The sequence below is a fragment of the Chiloscyllium plagiosum genome, unplaced genomic scaffold (assembly GCF_037043375.1).
Source record: "Chiloscyllium plagiosum isolate Xiang-an unplaced genomic scaffold, Cpla_swu_hap1 HiC_scaffold_7, whole genome shotgun sequence".
Lineage (NCBI taxonomy): Eukaryota > Metazoa > Chordata > Chondrichthyes > Orectolobiformes > Hemiscylliidae > Chiloscyllium > Chiloscyllium plagiosum.
Window position 1 is genome coordinate 7002485 of NW_028270145.1, and position 25134 is coordinate 7027618.

The 25134-nt window shown below is 41.9% G+C and overlaps 1 protein-coding gene across 5 annotated transcripts in view; it reads right to left on the reverse strand.

Moving 5' to 3' along the window:
- Nucleotides 1-25134, reverse strand: part of LOC122551267 (E3 ubiquitin-protein ligase HECW2) — a 345727-nt gene that overhangs the window by 132015 nt on the left and 188578 nt on the right. For all 5 annotated transcript variants that reach the window (XM_087988687.1, XM_087988685.1, XM_087988686.1 and 2 more), the window contains exons 5-8: nucleotides 15276-15351; nucleotides 11844-12013; nucleotides 11582-11724; nucleotides 1837-1937 (exon numbers count right to left, since the gene is read on the reverse strand). In XM_087988687.1, coding sequence (XP_087844813.1) covers nucleotides 1837-1937; nucleotides 11582-11724; nucleotides 11844-12013; nucleotides 15276-15351 — 490 coding nt within the window. The remainder of the gene's footprint in view (nucleotides 1-1836; nucleotides 1938-11581; nucleotides 11725-11843; nucleotides 12014-15275; nucleotides 15352-25134) is intronic.

Below are 25134 nucleotides of genomic sequence, written 5' to 3' on the forward strand. Positions count from 1 at the left end.
GCTAAGAGATGATCTTTTAGCTGTGCATTATTAATGTCACGTTAATGAACTCACAAGCATCTACCCACCTGACCCGAAGGCTTAGAATTTCACAATGATGGAGAGAATCTCTGACTTACTCAACATGGCTCTGGAGCCCGAATTCCACAGTCATTCCCTTGAACCCAGCATCCATCACATTCACTGGACAAGGAATAGGGATAGAGTGTGGTTTGGACATCTGTGGTTCAACGATGTAACTGTATGTAAAAGTGCAGCTGTCTTCTGTCAGGCCTAATTTCACTAGTGAGATTCCAAAACACACAATTTTCAGGAGGAAATCTAAACCTATAGGAATTCTTTGAGGAGGTAAGGTGTCCTTCTGGAAAGATAAAGTACATTTCTGGATAAGTGCAGGGACTCCTTCGTGATGGATAAGATGCCCTTTGAGAGACGTCGGGTGCCCTTTATGAATGTTAGAAAAATACTCGGAGGTGCTTACACACTGGAACTATCAAGCTGTCTAGGCATTTAAGTTCTCCTTGGAACAGTCAAACCACCAAGTTATTTACATTTCGTGGCCATTTTTTTTTTAAGTCTACAATTGAAAAGATTCGGAACTTGCCATTTCACTCCAGCTGTTGATGTAGGGCTATGACTAGAAATGCTTATTTTAATAAGGGATTTAGTTGAAGGAATTTAAATGTAGTGAATTGGTTTCATCAATTAGGGGTTTATTTAAATAGTGAACACATCAATACAAAAGTTTAACTTTATTTAATATTAGCATAGTTCCTGAGGTCTGTCCCTTGTGGATACTGAGCGAGTTTGCAATGACGGTGTAAGGAAGTAGGTGGTGGATGAGATTGTATGACAGGGAAAGAACAGCTATGAGGAATAGATGCAGAACATGAGGTCACATGAGGAATGGAGAGTGTGTGTGAAGGAAGTGGGGTGTGTGAGATGTGAGGACTGCAGGTTTCTCTTTGGTTTTATTGCTTTCCTCTCAGCTGGGTCCAAGTCAGCACCACCTGCCCCACTCTGAGTGGCTCATGGTGTTACCTGTCCTCCAAGGACTGACACATTTGAGCAATCCACAAAATAGCTTCTCTCTTTGTCTGTTCATCATTTGTATGAGAATTACCCGCACCATTATTTTCTAAATACGATATGCATAATTTTGTATTCAGAAATTGGCCCCTTGTCAAAGTGAAAATTGCACTGCATCAATCATGTGAAACATTAGAGCATATCTATTTTTCCTAATCTAGAATGTAATGCAAAGTTAAAATGACAAAACTAATATGGTGTGCAACAATACACACTTACCTTGTCCTGAACTTTACAGGGATTTAAGTAATTAGAAGACAAATGTAAAACAGTTTTTCAAAGTTTACAGTATAAATGCTTTGATAACAGTTTTATATACATTTACAGAGAACACAACAAATGTAGAAGCACAATACAAGCATACAGAATTCAGTTAACATCACACAGAATCCTCAAATCCACAGAACCTCAGGTTAGTCTTGACTAGGTCCAATAATAGTACAAAGTAATTAACAGGCATTTCTGCAGGTCAGGCAGCATCCGAGGAGCAGAAGAATAGACGTTTCAGGCATAAGCCCTTCATCAGCATTCCTGATGAATGGCTTATGCCTGAAACGTCGATTCTCCTGCTCCTCAGATGCTGCCTGACATGCTGTGCTTATCCAGTGCCACATTCTCGACTCTGATCTCCAGCGTTTGCAGTCCTCACTTTCCCCTATTTCTGCAGGTCAGTCAGGACCAGGTCAAACGTAAAAACCAAACAGAATTGTGAATGACTTGATTGAGTAAGACACATATTTTCTTTACCTTCATGAAGCGATGATGTGAGCTCAACTTTGAACTGGAGCTGACCACTGACATGGTCAGTAGGAAGTCTTCTGCACAAGTTATAGCTTACAATCTGGTCGCTGTAACAAGAAATAGTGCAATATAACTCACATTTAAAATATAGCATATTATGGAAACAGTAAAAATCTAATTTATAACCATTATTTATTTTATGCACAGTAATTTGTGTCCTGATTTTAAATCGACAAGAGCACTAAACTCAGTTAATTTGCTTTGGAGAATGTGTTACTGCTCAAGGAAGCTAACTACATTGCATCAGTCATATTTTTAAACAGTGATGAATATTCAGATATTTTATCTTTTGTTCTTCAACCCACTACTCAGTGGAAATTAATTCTCTTTCAAATTGGCTAATCATGTCCAAATTTCACACAAATGCCAAAAGAAGGAACTTAATCTTTCTCCTCCACAGAAGTACCACAGTATTAACTGACTTGTGAGGAACACAGATTGCTAATCTTCTCCTAAAATGTTTTGAATATATACACACACACAATGCAGATATCTTGCTGTTATAATTAACTCCAGATATTGTTGTTTCTTCACCAATTTGGTTTTAGCTATTGTAAATATGAAATAAAAGGATAGCATCAAGAAACATAGGACTAAGGAGCAGGTGTAGGCCTATTTGGTCTTTGACTCAAGAGAGTGGTGCTGGAAAAGCGCAGTCGGTCAGGCAGCATCCAAGGAGCAGGAAAATCAATGTTTCGGGCAGGAGCACTTCATCAGGATTGGAGCCTTCCTGACGAAGGGCTTTTGTCCGAAACGTCGATTTTCCTGCCCCTTGGATTCTGCCTGATCTGCTGTGCTTTTCCAGCACCACACTTTTGACTCTAATCTCCAGTATCTGCAGTTCTCACTTTCGCCTATTTGGTCTTTGAGACAACTCCACCATTCAATAAGACCATGGCTTATCTGGTTATGGTCTCAACTCCAGTATCCTGTCTGCACCCTACCCCCGCCCCCACCAGAACCCTCAACTGCCTTGTTTATCAACAAACTAACTAACTTCATCTTGCTAAATTCAATGATCCAGTATTTACAGGTTTCTAGGAAGTAAATTCCATACAAATACCACTCAGAAAGAAAGAATTTCTCTTCATTTCTGTCTTAAAACTACACTTCTTAGTTCAAGTCTCTCCCACATTTTCCGGGTATCCACCTGAATCAATCCCTTTAAGATTTTAAATACTTCAATAAGATAACCTCTCATTCTTCTAAATTCCAATGTGTAAATGCGTATCTGTTCGACCTTATTTCGTTAGTTAAGATCTTCATCCCAGGAATGAGTCAAGCGGATGGATTTTAGTTTTCTAACTCTCTTTTGAAGTAATTTTTTTTAAATAAGGAGATCAAAACCTTACACGGTACTCCAGATATAGTCTAAGGCCCTACACAGCACAGTAAAACATCCCTAATTTTATATTTCATTTCCCCTGCAATACACAACATTCTGTGTGTTCATAATAACTTGCTGCTCCTGTACACTAACCTTTTGAGATTCATGAAACAATATTCGAAGATCCTTCCGGAACACTGGATTATGCCAACTCCAAATAAATGTTGTTTTTCTATTCTTCCTGCCAAAGTGGACAAGTTCAGAGCTTCCCGCATTATACTCTACCTGAAACATAACTACCTATTCAATTAATCCACCAATAATCCCTCTGCAGATTCTCTATTTCTTCTTGACAACTCACTTTCCTACCCGTCTCAGTATCATCTGCAAATTTAGATTCCATATGTTTGATTCCCTCATCCAAATCATTGATTCTATATTGGAACTAGTGAATGACCCACTTCTGATCCCACAGCATGCCACTAGTTACAGCTTGCAACTGACAAATTCCCAATTTTCCACTCCTTGTTTCCTATTAATTCACCAGTCGTTTATTCATACTAATACATTAACCCTTACACAAAGTGCTCATATATTGTACAGTAGCAATGGATGAGATATTAAATGCTTTTTGAATATCCTAATACACCTTTATCTATCTTCCTTACTACTGCCCATTACAATCATCAGTTAGTTAGACACCATTTCCCTTTCACTAAGCCACGTTGACTCTAACTGAATACATACCATTTTCCAGGTATCCTGCTTAACCTCTTTAATAATCAACTTTAGCAATTTTGCTATGACTGCTGTTAGGTTAACTAGTCTACAGTTTCCTGCTTCTTGCCATCTTCCTCTCTTGAATGAAGATATTACAATGGCTATTCTCCAATCCCCAGGGCCCTTCCAAAATGTAAAAAAATTTGAAAGATTACAAAAGGGAGGCACAGTCGCTCAGTGGTTAGCGCTGCTGCCTCACAGCACCAAGGACCCAGGTTTGATTCCCGCCTAGGGTGACAGTCTGTGTGGAGTTTGCACATTCTCCCCATGTCTGCGTGGGTTTCCTCCAGGTACTCTGGTTTCCTCCCACAATCCAAAGATATGCAAGTCAGGTGAATTGGCCGAGCTAAATTGCCCATAGTGTTAGGTGCATTAGTCATGGATAAGTATAGGGTACGGGAATGGGTCTGGGTGGGTTACTCTTCGGAGGGTCAGTGTGGACCTGTTGGGCCGAAGGGCCTGTTTCCATACATTAGGGAATCTAATCTAATCTAAAATAACTATTGTAACCCTGCTGCTATTTCCCACTAGACCCTAGGATGCAGGCCATCTGGTCCGAGAAACTTCTCAGCCTTAGGTCTAATAGTTTTCCCTCAATATGGTAATTGCTTTAAGTTTCTCTTTTGCATTCACCTCTTGATTGTCAAGCACCTTTGGAAAGTTTTGCACATCTTTTACAATCATACAGAAAGAGCATAACTTTTTTTTCTGATGGGAAAGCTTGCTGAAACTAGACAACTGGTAATGGGCAATAAATACTGGTCTAGCCAGTGACACCTACATCCCTTGAACAAATAAAGAAAAGGAAGAACCTAGTCAGCTTATGTTACCTGTTTCTGAAGCACCTTTGTTATGAATCCAGTGTGAAACCAGATTATCCTCTTGAAGAGGTTCTGTAAAACTTCTCAATACTATGTTTCCTGGGGAAGCTGTGTTTGCAAAGATCCCAGAGGCAACTATACTTACCTTGGTGGCACCCAACCCCACTTCCTAGAATGGCAGACTGATAGCTGTATGAATATTCTACACCTTATCCCTTTTGAGTTTTCATGAACTCAGATTTATTGGCCAAAAGAATTTTTTTTCACAAAACAAATCTCTATTGATAGAAATGTGTTTTTATCTATTTTCTTGTGAATTGGTGTTTGCAGTTATTTAGAGGAGTAAACTTTTATATTTTCATTACAAACTACGTGTATTAACCAATCCTGTATCTTTGTGGAATAAGTTTTCGTTTTATAATATAGCAATAATTTTGTATTTTTAAAGACATTATTTCATGTAATTTTTTACTCCAAATTTAAAACATACAATCGGTCATATCAGAAACTAGGCAAAACATTTAGACTTGTTTGTGACCTATGGTGTTGTCGGCCTAGACAAAAAAAAAGTGCTCTTCCCATTTTGGTCATAACATAAAATTGGGGCTTTCAGGAAGATACCACGTACAGAAGCATATAGTTGGAAGTAGGGCAGCAGTATTTGGAGAAGGATAAAAGGAAAAACACCAGGGCCAGAACCCTACACTTTTTAGCTAAGTGCAAGTTTTTTTTGGAGGGATCCTCACTACAAAGTCTAGTGAAATATAAGATTCTGCTCCAAGTTTATTGTGCATGATTAAACCAAAAGCATATCAAAACATGACTTTGGCAGTTGCTAAGAGGGAGTGTTGCTGAACAAAGAGACCTTGGAGTGCAGATTCATAGCTCCTTGAAAGTGGAGTAACAGGTAGATAGGATAGTGAAGAAGACATTTGGTATGCTTTCCTTTATTGGTCAGAGTATTGAGCACAGGAGTTGGGAGGTCATGTTGCGGCTGTACAGGACGTTGGTTAGGCCACTGTTGGAATATTGCATGCAATTCTGGTCTCTTTCCTATTGGAAAGATGTTGTGAAACTTGAAAGGGTTCAGAAAAGACTTACAAAGATGCTGCCAGGGTTGGAGGATTTGAGCAATAGGGAGAGGCTGAACAGGCTGGGGCTGTTTTCCCTGTAGCATCGGAGGCTGAGGGGTGACCTTATAGAGGATTACAAAATTATGAGGGGCATGGATAGGGTAAATAGGCAAAGACTTTTCCCTGGGGTCGGGGAGTCCAGTACGAGGGGGCATAGGTTTAGGGTGAGAGGGGAAAGATATAAAAGAGACTGAAGGGGCAACTTTTTCACGCAGAGGGTGGTACGTGTATAGAATGAGCTGCCAGAGGAAGTGGTGGAGGCTGGCACAATTGCAACATTTAAGAGGCATTTGGCTGGGTATGTGAATAGGAAGGGTTTGGAGGGATATGGGCCGGGTGGGACTAGATTGGGTTGGGATATCTGGTCGGCATGGACGGATTGTACCGAAGGGTCTGTTTCCATGCTGTACATCTCTATGACTCTATTTATCCTGAATGAGGCACAAACTCATTCATGTAACCAAGGCAAGGCTAATGAAATTGCAAGAAAAGTTAGAGTGAGAATTAAATGTAGGAGCTAGGAAAATACACGCAGTTGAAGTAATAAGTTGCCAGAGTCCCAGGTTCGATTCCAGCCTTGGTCGACTGTCTGTGTGGAGTGCACACATTCTCCCTGTGTCTGTGTGGATTTCCTCCGGGTGCTCCGGTTTCCTCCCACAGTCCAAAGATGTGTTGGTTAAGTGGATTTGTCATGGTTACAGGGATAGGGTCAGGGGGTGGGTCTGAGCAGAATGCTCATCAGTCGTGGAGGGGGGGAGCGGAGAGTGTGGACTCAATGAGTCAAACAGCCTGCTTTCTATGATTCTAAGCCAGCAAGAAAATGGCAGAAAATTAAAGGACCAAACTTAAACCTGAATAGGAATAGAGAATTAGAAATGAAAAAACTTGAACTTCAAACTGTAGAAAAAGAAAAAGAGCATTTAAACAAGGGAAACAGACAAAGAAAAAGAGGGCAGAGATTTAGAGGTCGGATACCAACTTAAGTCAAAAAAGAGAGGCTTTTAACTTCACAAAACATTCTGTTGAGAAAAGATCTCAGAACAATTCAAGATCCAATGTAGGGATGTTTAAATTTGTGTAAGCCTTCCCGAAATTTTATGCATGAGATGCTAAGGCATTCTTCATTGAAAAGACAGTCAAGCAGATGAGGTGTTCAAAAGAAACCTAGACATGTGTTTTGCAAAGCAGATTGACTGACAAGAGTTAATGAGGTCTTATGCCTTGTTTTTAGAGGAAACCTCTTGAGATTATGAAGTGGCAAAAAAATGATTTGCAGCATGTATGTGTTTGTTCCTGAAGCTTGGAGATAGGAATTTTGGAGTGACCGGATGTTGCATTAGCAGAATTTGAGGTTGGTAAAGCAAAATGATTTGGACTATTGGATTGAGGTATTAAAGGCAGAGTTCATGTAAGAGGCATTTAGCGAAATAATTATCTTGGAAGAGTTTAAAAATCCACTCCTCCATTAGTCTTTGAGACTGCTGCAGTAAATAGTAAACTAACAAATTTCTCCTTGTTCAAAAGTCAGCCGTATATTTCTTAACAACGTTTGTTCATGAAAAAAAGGTCCTCAAAGTCCTTGACACTACTTTACTTGCGGCACTCCAGTTTAGCTGGTTACTCAAACTCAACAGTTGCTCATTCATAACATAGCCTGTAATTGGGTACTAGTTACACCAAACACAGTGGCTTTTTTAACTTTCACTTGCCTCTGCCTGACCACTATTTTCGGAACAGGAAATTAACTACCGAGGTTACTGTGACTGACTGAAGAACTTACTGTCTGCAGAGGCCTCGTGTCAAGTAGAACATGAAATGTCAGCAATTCAACAGCAGGAAAACGCTATCTACTGTGCACTTTCTCGACTCGATACTTTGAAAATCAAATCACATTGAAAAGAAATAATGCAAATCACTAGTTTGCATTCAAACTTTGAACTGAAAACTAACAAGTTCGGCCTTGATCTAATAAATTCACCCTTCATTTCCAAACAACTTAGCTGCAATTTGATGAATAAGACATTCAGTTACATGCAAATAATGTACATTCATAACATAAGGAAATTTGAAAGCCAAATTAAACCAAAAATAAATAAGCTCGAATAAAGTTGTGTATTTTCACTTGTTTTCGGGGGTAGGTGTAAGAGGCATTTTTTAGCACACACCTAAATAGGGAGCCCCAATGGTGTATTTAAATAAAGTGGCCACCAAGGTGGACCCACATCCCAGGCAAGAATAAACAAAAATCATTTGGGATCATTGACAGGGACCATTACAATCAGGTACAGGGCTATCAAGAAAAGATAAAAATGGGTATCAAGGTAAGGGAGGCATTAGGAAGTTCAGAAAACTTGTAAAAGCCACACCAGAGCAACTAGATAATTAGATGCTCAGCGCTGTCCGAAAATGCAATAACCAAAAAGGTCACAGAAGAAGTCAGTAGAAAACTGGACAAAGACATTTTCTGAAAGACATGGCAAATTTGTAATCATGAAGGACTCCATGCTGAAGAAGCTTAATGTACATGAGTTGTAAGGTAAATATCAATATGATTAGTGAGTCATCCAACCAGATCTACTTCAACTTGTTTTCAGGAAAATTTCGAAGGGAAGAAACCAAGTGCTGCCCCATGAATCAAAAGTAATCTTAGTGGTTAATTTCCTGTTCCAAAAACAGCAGCCGGGCAGAGACAAGTGAAAGCTAAAACAGCCACTGTGTTCAGTATACTAGCAACAAACTACAGGCTTTGATATGAATGAGCAATTGCTAAAGTGAGAGTTTCTCTTGGTCAGCCAGAACCATGTGATAGCTGCAGTGCAGCAGCTTCCCCACATTAAAAGACTCCATATGTCGGGTTCTTGCCAAAAGCAAGCAAGAACACACATTCATTTTTCCTGCCCCACAAATTGAATAGTCCTTTTTAGCAAATTGCTATATTTAGGTTGCTCATATTCAGTACAGCTCCTGTTCTTGTCTACAAAAGCTGCAAGAACTTTGGACAATTGCAAGGGATAAGGTCCTTCAATTGCTACTTTCGGAATCCCTGTACTGCCTGTCATACCATTCTGCATTTGCCTTTACTTATTACTTCAACTCAATCCCAAACTGAATTAACAAAGCAAAATGCATGACAGCAGTAATAAACTACATTTTTTTAAAATTGACACATGTGTGATGTTGTCTCATCATCAACACATACTCTAACAAGCACTGTCCCCTACTGGGGGCCCAAACTCTGGGAATTCACTTTTACTAATATCTCACAACACAAGGTCAAGAAAAGGTGTAATAATCCAAACAGCCACTGGGGAGTGCAATTGTTCCAATGTAAGAGATTATGCTGTTGGTGATTTCTCACAAATGTATGCTGATTATTTTGATAAAATTCTCCATATAAATCAACTCTTGATTTCAGCATTTCTTTATTCTAGTTTTAGTATATGAATTATAGTTCACCTGATCAGACTGGCAATTCAAACGAAAGCCCTCAATTAGGGTGAACCTATTATGAATGGCTCTTCTTTCCACAAACTTCTGAAAGTGAACTCGGAAACAAATGATGCAAACCTTCTGATAGCAACAATGGGAAATGGTAAAATGTTCACTGCTGTTGCTTATCAAAACCAAGAATGTCCCAACCAGTATTTAGTGGGGAGATTTTAAACAATCTGATAGGGGGAGTTACACTGTCTGAACCCCTCTAGGAATGTCCCCAGTGCTGATCATCGCATCAGAGATTTGGGATCCATGCCTTGTACTTACCCAGAAATATACACCAAGACAGTTCCTCTGTTAATCACAGTTATAATATCTGGATCGACAGCGGTCAACAATGCAGGCTGTGTCAGGTAAGGCCAAGTTCATCTTTAGCTAAGCTGAACAATTAACCCCTTCATCTCCTCATATCCCCCATACATCCTATTCCACCAAACCCCCATCACCAACTATTATCCATTTTATCTTCACAAGCTCTCTTATAAAAGCTGAAATAAATACAAGAGTCAAATTTCCTCTTTGTCAGTGCAATTTAAGTCACCTTCATCCAAACCTTAGTGCCTAATTATGTTTATTTGGATTGAAACTGAACAGAATTAAATGACCTCTTTTATTAAATAGCACAATAATCAATCAAAACTGTTTACAAAACTTAGTTAAAAATTACACAACACCAGATTATAGTCCAACAGGTTTATATGGAAGCAGTAGCTTTTGGAGCGCTGCTCCTTCATCAGATGGTAAAGGAGCAGCGCTCCGAAAGCTAGTTTTAAGTTTGTCCACCCTCGTCTAACAACGGCATCTCCAAATCATGATTACAAACTTAGGAATTGTTACTTACCAGAAACGCACGATTGTAATTACAAGTCTTTGAATGGTTAGAAGTGCTAAACAAAAACATGGCAAGCATCCTAAAGGGAGTTATTTCAGTTGGTGACCTGAAAAGCAGGCGTGACCTCACCACTCCTTCACCTTGCTGGACTGTCTTCTGGCTCACTGTTCCTCACTCCAAAGAGGCAAGGCGACATGTTTAAATGCATCCAGCAGTCATAGAGTCATACAGCATGGAAATGAACCCTTCAGCCCAACTCATCCACACCAACTAAGTTTCCCAAACTAAACTAGTCCCGCGTTTGGCCCACATCCATCTAAACCTTTCGCAATCAGGTACCTGTCTTTTAAATGTTGTCACTGTGCCTGCATCTACCGCTCCCTCTAACAGTTCATTCCACATATGGATTACTCTCTGTGTGAAAAACTTGTCCCTCAGGTGCCTTTTAAATCTTTCTCCTCTCACCTTAAATATATGCCCTTTTAGTTTTGAATTCCCCATCCTTAGGGAAAAACCCTATGCAATTCACCTCATTAGAGGTTCTGGGCATAGGTAAATGCACAACTATTGGGAGGTGGGATATGATAGCATTGGTCTCACCTCAACAGGCTCATTCGCTACAGACAGCAGGATTTGAAACTAGTAAAATGGACATCTGAACTGATGACCCAGATAATGCAAGCAAAAATTCCACTATAGCAGTCTAAGAGTTGAAATTCAAATCTAGAAGATCTAGAAATGAAGGTTAATATCTGCAGCAGTCATTCTGAAGCTCTAATGAATAAGAATCAACTTCTCAAAACTCCCTTCATAACTAACTTTGTGACCTTAAATTACACATGTTCCATTACTTCCATAATCTTCCTACAATGGAGTCCCTAAAATCTCAATTCCTCCAGGTCATGGTCACCAATGTGCCATGTTTATCTCTAGACTGGGAAACGAAGTCATCAGACACACAGAGAAAACACAGATGGATCAGAAGAAAGGAACAAGGACAGAGACCCATAAAACAAATATAGTATGTTGTCAAAGTAAAAGTAAATCAATACAATTGTTACCTATGATTTAATATTTTTCTAATATTTCTCTTCCTTTTCTAGATAACTGACAATGAAGCACAATAATTCTCCCACACATTTAATGTCATCAAATTTAGCATTTACAAGTGACAATACAGCACTGATACCAACTATCAGACATAATACATCATATTTTTCAAGCATCCTATTGAAAAGAGGAGATAATGAGAGAAACATCAAACTGACAGTGAAGCACTTTGTGAAGTTCAGTGATGTATTACCCTATTGCATGTCTCTCCAATAGACGTTGTACCGGTATGGTTAATTTGCCCAGGAAGCGCTTTATGATAGGACGGCTCTTAGCAAACTTGTCCTTAACATCAATTTCAAGTACATCTGTGAGAAGGGCTACAAAAGAGTACTTCTGTAAAATAGAGAAATGTGCACCACATTAATTTAATTCAGCAGTCCCAAAACACTTTGTCAATGCCCATTCGCTTCAGGTACAATCTGCTTTGTGTCATTGATAGCAGTATATTTTACCTCTCCTTGCCAAATGGGGTTTGTTGTGTTCGCCACTATAGTCGATCGTTTCTCTTGCCCATGATGAGCAAATGTAGGGAAAGTGCTCTTCTTCCCAGGTTGAATGGACATCTTTAGATATGGATCTGGATTGAAAAACATTCCCTTCTTGAGCCCTACAGCTCTAATATCTGTTTGGAAGAAGGGGATTACCAAGTTATAAACGTAGCACAATTTCAATGTTAGATCCTGAAGTGGTCACAAGTATCCTGGATAATGCTGGACTCAAGCAAATGTGGCATGTATAAGTGGGACAATTTCCTGCTCTTCTTCAAATCGTGCCTTGGGATCTTTTATGTCCACCAAAGCAAAGGAGGATGATCAGTTAAAGAGATTACAGGAAAGACTGGTACAATTATACTTAGGGAAATATGGCACATTTATCCCTTATTTCAGGTCTTGCTTTTACAGACACATATAAATTTAACTTGATATTGTGGAGACAAACTGTCTTCATCACCAATTTACAAGACAGACTCCCATAAAGCCACCTTCTTGAGACAAACTCGTAGACATCTTCTACCTCAGGGATTACTCTTCTCAATTACTCTTCTCAATGAATGTGAAATTCAAAATTGCCAAACACACTTGTGTTGCAGTGATTATTCGTGCTGCAATTTGGCTGCCATGTTTATACAGACTTCCACAGTGACGTTACCAAGCTGTAACAGGACAGGCTGCATTCTATAATGCAGCCAACTGTCCAGAAGTTTTATGTTCCAGATGTGAAATCATCACTTGCTTCTGGTTAACTTCTCATATAAATTATCATGCTTAATAACTGCACCTTTTAAAATGTGGTCAGCTATTCAAGGTTTTTGTAAAGATTTGTAGCTTGGGTTCTGGTTGCAATTGTTGTGGGTATGTTCACTGAGCTGGGAAGTTGATTTGCAAATGTTTCGTCCCCTGTCTAGGTGACATCCTCAGTGCTTTGGAGCCTCCTGTGAAGCGCTGCTGTACTGTGTCTTCTGGGATTTATTTGGTTTTGTTCCTGCTGCTGCCAGTTTCCAGTTCCAGTTGTTCATTGCAGTGGTTGGTATACTGGGTCTAGGTCAATATGTTTATTGATGGAGTCCACGGAGTCCGCGTCTAGAAATTCTCTGGCTATTCTCTGTTTGGCTTGTCCTATGATCAATGTGTTGTCCCAGTAGAATTTATGATCCTTGTCATCTGTGTGTATGCTACCAGGGACAACAATACAAAAAAACCCAACACCAATCATGTACAAGACAAACGTAGCTTACAAGAGTCCATGCAACACTATAAAGGACAAACAAGCAGACAATGAGCAATCCGCGTCCATGGACACCAACTCGCCACGAAACACTACAACCAGCTGTCCCTGGTAGCTGTACACACGGATGACAAGGACCACAAATTTGAATGGGAAAACACAACTATAATGGGACAAGCTTAACAGAGGATAGCCAGAAAATTTCTAGATGAAAGTGAAGACTGCAGATGCTGGAGATTAGAGTCAAGATTAGAGTGGTGCTGAAAATGCACAGCAGGTCAGGCAGCATCCGAGGAGCAAGATAATCGACGTTTTGGGCAGGAGATGAAGGGCTCCTGCTCGAAACATTGATTTTCCTGCTCCTCTAAAGCTGCCTGACCTGCTGTGCATTTCCAGCACCACTCTAATCTTGAGAGAATTCTAGAGGCATGGCACTCATCCATGGACTCCATCAATAAACACATTGACCTAGACTCAGTATACCGACCACTGCAACGAACAAACAGAACCGACAACCGGAACCAGCAGGAACAGAACCAAGTAAATCCCAGAAGACACTGTACAGCAGCACTTCACAGGAGGCTCCAACGCACTGAGGATGTCACCTAGACAGGGGACAAAACATCTACAAATCAACTTCCCAGCCCACTGAACATACCCACAACAGTGGACAGCTATGTTTGCACTTGCAAATTTCAGTGGTAGATGTTCAGGATGTCTCGGGATTCCTCCCTGTGCTATGCCATTCATGATATTAATACACTCTTCCTCCAGTGATGAAAACAACAAATTGTAGAATTCTGACCTTCCACCGCACCATTAAAGAGTGCATGCAAGAAACGATCACTATGTTTGTCAGGTTGTGTCAAGTTCTGTTTGTGATTGAAAAATAGGATAATAGTTGTCAGAAAGACAGCTGCTCCACATTTCCTTGCCTCTCTCTGCTCTAAGATATCACACAATCCAGTGTGGACTCTTCCAAAGGAGTGACGGCCCTGAAATTTGAGTGTCTGGACCTCGTTCGTCCCTTAAATTTTGCTGCTGCCTCTTACTGTAAGCATAGTTTGTAAGTTTGGCAAGATTTTCAATTATATATTTCATACGCATGCCAAGGTCCTGTTTTGTATGGATTGCTCCCAGCACAGCCAATCCATTTTTGACTATTTACACTTCTCATTTGCACCCTACCCAGCACTTATCTCTCACTTGGTTTATCACCAGCTACTTGTTTGCTTGTCTATCCCTTTCTCTTTCCTTCTCTCTGCTCTGGACCCTATCTCCATGTACTTTATTTATTCCTCCATCCTGTGATCAGCATAAATAACACCGTTTCCAAGCTATTTTCAGTTCCAAGTCAGAAGTCACATGACACCAGATTATCATCCAACAGGTTCATTTTAAATCACAAGCCTTCAGGAGGCTGTTCTTTTGTCAGATGAAGTGGCTGCTGGACTCTCACCTGATATCCTGTGACTTCTGACTTGGTCCACCTCAGTTGAATACCAACACGTCCATGTCATTTTCAGTTCTGACAAAGGATCACTGGAAATGAAATGTTAACTCTATTTTTCTCTCTATAGATGCTGCCCAATCTGCTGAGTTTCTCCAGCACTTTTTGCTTTTGTCATTGATGGTGTTAAGTTTCTCGAGTGTTGTTAGAGCTGCACTCATTCAAATGGCAAATATTCCACCACACTCCTGGCTTGCACCATGTAGGTGGCGCACAGGCTTTTGGGAGTTCAGGAAGTTACTCAACGCTAGCCCCTGACCTGCTCCTGTAGCCACAGTATTTATATGATTGATCCATTTCAATTTCTGCTCACTATTAACCCAAGACATTGAGAGTGGAGGATTTAATTATGTTAATGCCATCAAATGTTAAAGGGAGAGAGTTAGATTCTCTCTTTTTGGAGGTGATCACATGTACATGTTCTTTGTCATTTATCAGCCCAGGTCTTTATGCTGTCCAGGCCTTGCTGCATGTGATATATTGAATTTAACGTGTTTTTCACAAATCCTTGACGTGTAAACACAATAATAAAATGTTAAAACAGCAGTTAGAAAAATCAATTGAAAATGGTTAAAATGCACATTAATAACATCCAAATGATCTTTATTATCAAATAGTATGTTGGCCTTGGAATGAAGGTGCATCTTACCCGATAATATGAATTTGACAAGTTTTCGACTGTTCTGACCATCAGATCCACCTTCCCCCAATTCACCTCCTCCAGCCTGTAAAACAAATACCTCATTATCTGTTGGCCTATATAAAAGGGTGTTAATAATATATCCACTATTTTCAGTCACTGCATTTTAGAGTTTTTTTTCAATCTACAAGCTGAATATATTCTTGTAACAAAGAACATACTTTAAATTTAAAACAATTTTGCTATCATGAACCTTGCAGCTCAGCGAGCAAACTTACATCCAGAACCTCACCCTGAGCTACAAATCTTCTCAAAACATGCTGTCATAAACCAATGAAAGATATCAAACTGCAATATAAATGAAATCTATTTCCTCTCATTTTATTCAGATTTATTCAAAACAGTCGGAGAATGAACAATGGCCCAGACGAAGGAAGAAGAGGAAGAGAGAGATGTGTATAGGTAGGAGAAAGTGAGGATTGCAGATACTGGAGATCAGATTTGAGAGTGGTGTGCTGATTCCTGATGAAGGGCTCTTGCCCGAAACATCGATTCTCCTGCTCCTCAGATGAGTGTAAGTACCTGAGTGGGTAAAACACAATGAATCCACACACATATATTTTTTAAATCTCATAATTTGATAAAGGATGGTGAGGAATGAAATGCTTTCCATTTCAGCCAGCAGCTCATAGCTGTATGTCTGATAATTGTCCATACCCGTGGTTTCTCTGAATAAGGTTTGTAAATATGGCTTTGTGCCAGCAAGGGTGAAACTGCAGAAACTCATTTCACATAAACACAAACAGTAGGCTGAACAGGTTTCCTTTCCTTGAGACTTGGGCAGATTTTACTCCTAGCCACCATACATAAAAGGCAATTGTACCAACCAATGGTATATTTCATGCCAGATTTTAATACTGATTGCATTATTTTAAATGCAGTTTAATATCTTATGTTAAATTATTTTAAACATTGTATGACCTGTTCAGATGACAATTCTATTCTCAATAAAATTTAAATTGAGTTTGAAAAGAAAGCAAGAAAACTGCTAATTGGAATAGTTAAGGAAAAGAGATTTCATGAGGAGCAAAAAAGTGCATCTGTGGTTGAAAAAAAATTATGATTTGGAGATGCCGGTGTTGGACTGGGGTGTACAAAGTTAAAAATCACACAACCCCAGGTTATAGTCCAACAAGTTTAATTGGAAGCACACTAGCTTTCGGAGCGACGCTCCTTCATCAGGTGGTTGTCTAAAATTGTGTTGATGAGTATATAAAAGAAAACTTGCAAAAGTTAGTATGACCTGGCATGTACAAGTATTGAAAAAGGAACACGCTAACAGTTGGAAAACAGTTCGTCCCTTCAGGGATGAGACATAAGAACTAAAATTGGGAAACATAGAAATGGTAGAGTCATTGAAAAGATTTTTTGTACTTGCAGTTAGAGTAGAAGAGAAGAAAAGCACCTAAGAATAGTAAAAAAGCTGAGCTAAAGGAAAAAAATTTAAAACATTCACGAGCTGTACAGAAAAGGCATGAGAAAGCTCATGGGACTCAGGCTGACAAGTGCCTTGGATCTGATGGTTTGCTTCCTAAGTTTTTAAAGGAAGTGGATGTGGAAATTGTGAGAGCATTTATTGTAATATTTAAATATGCACTAGACTCTGCAAAAGCCCCAGCAAATTGGAAAACCACAAACCACATTATTCAAAATGTTTGCAGGTAAAGGGACGGCTGGAAAATGGGAAGCCTTCAGAAATGAAATAACAGGAGTCCAGATAAAGTACATTCCTGTTAGGGTGAAAGGAAAGGCTGGTAGGTGTAGGGAATGCTGGATGGCTAAAGAAATTGACGGTTTAATTAAGGAAGCATATGTCAGGTATAGACAGGATAGATCGAGTTAATCCTTAGAAAAGTATAAAGGCAGTAGGAGTATACTTAAGAGGGAAATCAAGAGGGCAAAAAGGGGACATGAGGTAGCTTTGGCAAAAAGAGTTAAGGAGAATCCAAAGGGTTTTTACAAATACATTAAGGACAAAAAGGTAACTAAGGAGAGAATAGGGCCCCTCAAAGATCAGCAAGGCATGCTTTGTACGGAGCCGCAGAAAATGGGGGAGACAGTGGTCAGCACTGCTGCCTAACAGCACCAGGTCCCAGGTTCGATTCCAGCCTCGGGTGACTGACTATGTGGAGTTTGCACATTCTCCCCGTGTCTGCGTGGGTTTCCTCCGGGTGCTCCGGTTTCCTCCCACAGTCCAAAGATGTGCAGGCTAGGTGAATTGGCCATGCTAAATTGCCCGTAGTGTTAGGTACATTAGTCAGAGAGAAATGGGTCTGGGTGGTTTACTTTTTGGAGGGTCGGTGTGGACTTGTTGGGTCGAAGGGCCTGTTTCCACACTGTAGGGAATCTAATCTAATCTAATTTACTCATTCAGTACACATGGCTGATTCCATGTCTGTACAAATTCAGATCCAGCTACTTAGGTTAGTAAGGATGACTACATCTATATCATACAATAGAATTATAGAATCCCTCCAGTGTAGAACCCAGGCCATTCAGTTCATTGAGTCTACACCAGCCCTCTGAACAGCATCCCATCCAGACCTCCCATCTACCATATCCCTGTAAACCTGCATTCCCCATGGCCTATCTGCCCGGACTGTGGGAGGAAACGAGAGCACTTGGAGAAAACCCACACAGACACAGGGAGAATGTGCAAACTCCACACAGACATGTGCCTGAGGGTAAAAGTGAACCCCGGTCCCTGACACTGCTAACCACTGGGATACCATGCCACCCATGGAAGGTGTTTTTACTAAATTCCTACTAGAAATGCATTTGTGAATACTCATTTGATCTTCTTAGACGATGAAAATCAATGAGGTTAAAAACAATGACTGCAGATGCTGGAAATCAGATTCTGGAGTAGAGTAGTGCTGGAAAAGCACAGCAGTTCAGGCAGCATCCGAAGAGCAGGAAAATCGACGTTTCGGGCAAAAGCCCTTCATCAGGAATACAGGCAGAGTGCCTGAAGGGTGGAGAGATAAATGAGAGGAGGGTGGAGGTGGGGAGAAAGTAGCATAGAGTACAATAGGTGAGTGGGAGTGGGGATGAAGGTGATAGGTTAGGGAGGAGAGTGGGGGAAGGTAGCAAAGAGTACAATGGGTGGATGGGGGTGGGATGAAGGTGATAAGTCAGAGAGGAGGGTGGAGTGGATAGGTGGAAAGGAAGATAGGCCAGTAGGACAGGTTATGGGGATGGTGCTGAGCTGGAAGTTTGGAACTGGGGTGAGGTGGGGGAAGGGGAAATGAGGAAACTGGTGAAGTCCACATTAATGCCCTGGGGTTGAAGTGATCCGAGGCGGAAGATGAGGCGTTCTTCCTCCAGGCGTCAGGTGGTGAGGGAGCGGTGAAGGAGGCCCAAGATCTCCATGTCCTCGGCAGAGTGGGAGGGGGAGTTGAAATGTTGGGCCACAGGGCGCTGTGGTTGATTGGTGCGGGTGTCCCAGAGATGTTCACAAAAGCGCTCTGCTAGGAGACGTCCAGTCTCCCCAATGTAGAGGAGACTGCATCGGGAGCAACAGATACAATAAATGATATTGGTGGATGTGCAGGTAAAACTTTGATGGATGTGGAAGGCTCCTTTAGGGCCTTGGATGGAGGTGAGGGAGGACGTGTGGGCACAGGTTTTGCAATTCCTGCGGTGGCAGGGGAAGGTGTTAGGGTGGGAGGGTGGGTCGTAGGGGGGGCGTGGACCTGACCAGGTAGTCACGGAGGGAACGGTCTTTGCGGAAGGTGGAAAGGGGTGGGGAGGGAAATACATCCCTGGTGGTGCGGTCTGTTTGGAGGTGGCGGAAATGTCGGCGGATGATTTGGTTTATGCGAAGGTTGGTAGGGTGGAAGGTGAGCACCAGGGGTGTTCTGTCCTTGTTACGATTGAAAGGGTAGGGTCTGAGGGCGGAGGTGCGGGATGCGGATGAGATGCGTTGGAGGGTATCTTTAACCACGTGGGAAGGGAAATTGCGGTCTCTAAAGAAGGAGGCCATCTGGTGTGTTCTGTGATGGAACTGGTCCTCCTGGGAGCAGATATGGCGGAGGCGGAGGAATTGGGAATACGGGATGGCATTTTTGCAGGAGGTTGGGTGGGAAGATCTTCCTCTCCCGACATTCCCAACAGTACCCTTCCACCGACACTCTCATTCGTTTGGCCGAACTAGTCCTCACCCTTAACAATTTCTTCTTCGAATCCTCCTACTTCCTCCAGACCAAAGTGGTAGCCATGGGCACCCGTATGGGCACCTTCCCCTGCCACCACAGGAATTGCAAAACCTGTGCCCACACCTCCTCCCTCACCTCCATCCAAGGCCCTAAAGGAGCCTTCCACATCCATCAAAGTTTTACCCGCACCAATCAACCACACCGCCCTGTGGCCCTGTCTCTTTGTTGGCTAAGTAGAACAGTCCATCTTCCGTAGTTATACCGGCACCACTCCCCACCTCGTCCTCCGCTACATTGATGACTGCATTGGCGCCACCTCGTGCTCCCACGAGGAGGTTGAGCAATTCTTTAACTTCACCAACACATTCCACCCCGACCTTAAATTTACCTGGACCATCTCTGACACCTCCCTCCCCTTCCTGGACCTCTCCATCTCCATGATTGACAACCAACTTAACACCGACATTTTTTACAAACCCACCAACTCCCACAGCTACCTGGATTACACCTCTTCCCATTCTAACTCCTGAAAAAATGCCATCCTGTATTCCGAATTCCTCTGTCTCCGTCGTATCTGCTCCCAGAACACACCAGATGGCTTCCTTCTTTAGAGACCCCAATTTCCCTTCCCACGTGGTTAAAGATACCCTCCAACACATCTCATCCACATCCCACCCCTCCGCCCTCAGACCCCACTCCTCCAACCGTATCAAGGACGACCCCTTCCCCACCGTGCTCACCTTCCACCCTACCAACCTTCGCATAAACCAAATCATCCACCGACATTTCCGCCACCTCCAAACGGACCCCACCACCAGGGATATTTATTTCCCTCCCCTCCATCTTCCGCAAAGACTGTTCCCTCCGTGACTACCTGGTCAGGTCCACGCTCCCCAACAACCCACCCTCCTGTCCTGGCACCTTCCCCTGCCACCGCAGGAATTGCAAAACCTGCGCCCACACGTCCTCCCTCACCTCCATCCGAGGCCCTAAAGGAGCCTTCCACATCCATGAAAGTTTTACCTGCACATCCATTAATATCATTTATTGTATCCATTGCTCCCAATGCGCTCTCCTCTACATTGGGGAGACTGGACGCCTCCTAACAGAGTGCTTTAGGGAACATCTCTGGGACACCCACACCAATCAACCACACTGCCCCGTGGCTCAACATTTCAACTTCCCCTCCCACTCAGCCGAGGATATGGAGGTCCTGGGCCTCCTTCACCGCCGCTCCCTCACCACCCAACGCCTGGAGGAAGAACACCTCATCTTCCACCCCGGAACACTTCAACCCCAGGACATCAATGTGGAATTCACCAGTTTTCTCATTTCCCCTTCCCCCACCTCACCCCAGTTCCAAACTTCCAGTTCAGCACCATCCCCATGACCTGTCCTACCAACCTATCCTCTTTTCCACCTATCCACTCCACCCTCCTCTCTGACTTATCACCTTCATCCCACCCCCATCCACCCACTGTACTCTTTGCTACCTACATAGAACATAGAACATAGAAGAATACAGCGCAGTACAGGCCCTTGGGCCCTCGATGTTGCGCCGATCCAAGCCCACCTAAACTACACTAACCCACTATCCTCCATATACCTATCCAATGCCCTCTTAAATGCCCATAAAGAGGGAGAGTCCACCACTGTTACTGGCAGGGCATTCCATGAACTAACGACTCGCTGAGTGAAGAACCTACCCCTAACATCAGTCCTATATCTACCCCCCCTTAATTTAAAGCTATGCCCCCTTGTAATACCCGACTCGATACGCGGGAAAAGGTTCATACTGTCGACCCTATCTAACCCCCTAATCATCTTGTACACCTCAATCAAGTCACCCCTAAACCTTCTTTTCTCTAGTGAAAACAGCCCCAAGTGCCTCAGTCTTTCCTCATACGATTTTCCTTCCATACCAGGCAACATCCTGGTAAACCTCCTCTGCACCCGTTCCAATGCCTCCACATCCTTCCTATAGTATGGCGACCAAAACTGCACACAATATTCCAGATGCGGCCGTACCAGAGTCTTATACAACTGCATCATGACCTCAGGACTCCGGAACTCAATTCCTCTACCAATAAAAGCCAGTACGCCATATGCCTTCCTCACCGCACTATTTACCTGGGTGGCAACTTTCAGAGATCTGTGTACATGGACACCAAGATCCCTCTGCTCATCCACACTACCAAGTATCCGACCATTAGCCCAGTACCCCATCTTTTTGTTATTCTTCCCAAAGTGAATCACCTCGCACTTAGCTACATTGAATTCCATCTGCCACCTTTCTGCCCAGCTCTGCAGCTTCTCTATATCCTGCTGTAACCTGCCACATGCTTCCTCACTGTCAACAACTCCTCCGACTTTCGTGTCATCCGCAAACTTGCTCACCCAACCTTCTAACCCCTCTTCCAGGTCATTTATAAAAATGACAAACAGCAATGGTCCCAAAACAGATCCTTGCGGAACACCGCTAGTGACGGCACTCCATGAAGAAACTTTGCCATCAACTACTACCCTCTGTCTTCTTCCATCCAGCCAATTCCTAATCCAAACCTCCAACTCACCCTCAATGCCATATCTCCGTATTTTCTGCAGTAGCCTACCATGGGGAACCTTATCAAACGCCTTACTAAAATCCATATATACCACATCTACCGCTTTTCCCTCATCAACCTCCTTCGTCACCTTTTCAAAGAATTCAATAAGGTTTGTGAGGCACGACTTGCCCTTCACAAAACCATGCTGACTATCCTTGATCACATTATTCCTATCTAGATGTGCATAAATCCTATCCCTTACAATTCTCTCTAAGACTTTGCCCACAACAGAAGTGAGACTCACCGGCCTATAGTTACTAGGGCTATCCCTACTCCCCTTTTTGAACAAGGGAACCACATTTGCTATCCTCCAGTCTTCTGGGACTACTCCTGTAGACAAAGAGGACATAAAAATCAAGGCCAATGGCTCTGCAATCTCCTCCCTTGCTTCCCAGAGAATCCTAGGATAAATGCCATCAGGCCCAGGGGACTTATCTATTTTCACCTTTTCCAGGATTTCCAACACCTCTTCTCTACATACCTCAAAGCCATCCATTCTACTTATTTGTGCCTCAGTATTCTCATCGACAACAATGCCCTGTTCCTGAGTGAATACTGAAGAAAAGTATTCATTCATTGTCTCCCCAATCTCTTCCGCCTCCACACGCAACTTCCCCCTACTATCCTTGACTGGACCTATTCCTACCCTAGTCATTCTTTTATTCCTAACATACCTATAGAAAGCCTTAGGGTTTTCCCTAATCCTATCTACTAAGGACCTTTCATGTCCCCTCCTTGCTGCTTTTAGCTCTCTCTTCAGGTCCTTCCTGGCTACCCTATAACTCTCAATCGCCCCAATTGAACCTTCACGTCTCATCTTGAGATAGGCCGCCCTCTTCCATTTAACAAGGGATTCCAATTCCTTATTAAACCACGGCTCCCTCGCACGACCCTTTCCTACCTGCCTGACAGGTACATAATTATCAAGGACCTTCCCCCACCTTCCTCCCTGACCAATCACCTTCATCCCCATCCCACTCACCTCCTGTCCTCTATGCTACTTTCTCCCCACACCTACTCTCCTCTCGTTTATCTCTCCACCCTTCAGGCACTCTGCCTGTATTCCTGATGAAGGGCTTTTGCCCGAAACGTCGATTTTACTGCTCCTCAGATGCTGCCTGAACTGCTGTGCTTTTCCAGCACCACTCTACTCCAGATGAAAATCAATGTACAATATTGCAAACTTTTCCGAGAGAAAGCATTACAGAATTACTGAACTCTGAGAAAAGCAAGATATTGTGCAGATTACTCAATGCATCATTGCTGATCAGGTTTCTGAACAACTGTCACTATTTGATCCTTTATTTATCTGAAGCTTTGTAGTTTCCAAATAACAATCTCATCTAACTATAACAGTGTTTAGTTCAGTTTATTTCGGACATAAAACTTCCAGAATGATAGAAAGTTATAATTTTCACTTTATTCAGCAGGATAGGGAGGTATAATCTGACTTAATACTCAACACGAGATAAGCGCAAAGTGTTGCTCTATCTAACGACCAAAACAGAGTTTCACTGAGTAGGTGAGAGAAACTAAACGTACGATTTCCTTAATGAAGCATTCCACCAGCGTTCAGGAATTTCTGATGTTCTGCATTTTTGAACATACAGGGATCATCTATATATTTTATAAATTAAAATCCATACCTGTCAGTGCAGAATATGATTTGTACTTTACTAATTGGCTTGACACAAAAATAGATGGAAAGACAGATTGTGAGAGGGATGCAAACAGTTTACAGAGAGATATTGATACGTTAAGAAATTTGGCAAATGGAGTATAATATGGGAAAATGTGAAGCTGTTTATTTTGGAAGGGAGAACTAAAGGAATTTCGGATATCTGGTCAGCAAGGATGAGTCAGACCAAAGGGTCATTTCCATGATATACATTTCTATGACAAAAATTATTTCAATGAAAAACAAACTGCCCGGAAGCTGCAACACAAAGGGATTTGCAGGTACTTGTGCACAAAATACAGAAAGCTAGCAGAGGTGCAGCAGTTAATCAGGAAGGCTAATGGAATGTTGGCCCTTATTTTAAGGGGTTTGGAGTTTGGGAGTAGGGAAGTTTTACTGCAACTGTACAAGATGCTGACAAGACCACATCTGTAGTACTGTGAGCAGTGTTGGTCCCCTTATTTAAGGAAGAAATTATTTAATTGAAGGCAGTTCACAGAAGGTTCTCTAGAATAATACCCAGCATGGACGAATTGCCTTATGAGTAAAGGCTGAACAGTTTGGGAGATAAGAAATATGAGAGGTGATCTCATTGAAATACATAGGATTCTTAAGGACACCAAGCAGAGAAAGTCAACTTCATAAATAGAATATAAGGAAATGTTGAGGAATAGCTATTCCATTCACAGGCTGCTTCTATCCCACCCTTGCTGTATTAACATGCTTGTTTGGTATTAGAAAATGAAAGATATGTAATACTGAAGGATGTTTAAAATTTACAAAATGTATTTGTGAGAAAAATAAATAATTGCATTAATATTTCACTTACATCGCATGAAAATTTAAAAGACATAATTTGAACATGCTTGAGAAAGTCCACAAAAAGGAAATTCCATGTTTAAAATTTCAAAGGTCTCATCCTGTGTCATTGGGATGCAATACAATCACACCCAGTAACCATGGTGCCAGCACTGCTCAGTACTAAAAGGTTATGTTCATTCTTCCTGTTTATAACATTACTTAATATCCACCTTTTCCAAGTAATTATCAAAATATTCCACAGCCTTCAATTTATGACAATTCTGTTGAATTCTCTTGACTCTTCTTATTTTGGATAAACAACAGAATTAAAGGGAGATATTATTTTCTTTTTGAGGGTGCAAGGTGATGGTTTGTGGTTGGAGGCACAAGTAAAGGGAAAGGATGCTTGTCCTCAGCCTCAGTGACCCTCGTATGAGGTTGGAAAAGCTCAGTATGAGCCCCCTATATTGTCACTGCTCAATGTATGAATCAGAAAAGCATCAGACTCTCTCTATAATCAAACAACCTGACAGCGCTTAGTTCTGGACACTCTGAAAAACTTCCAA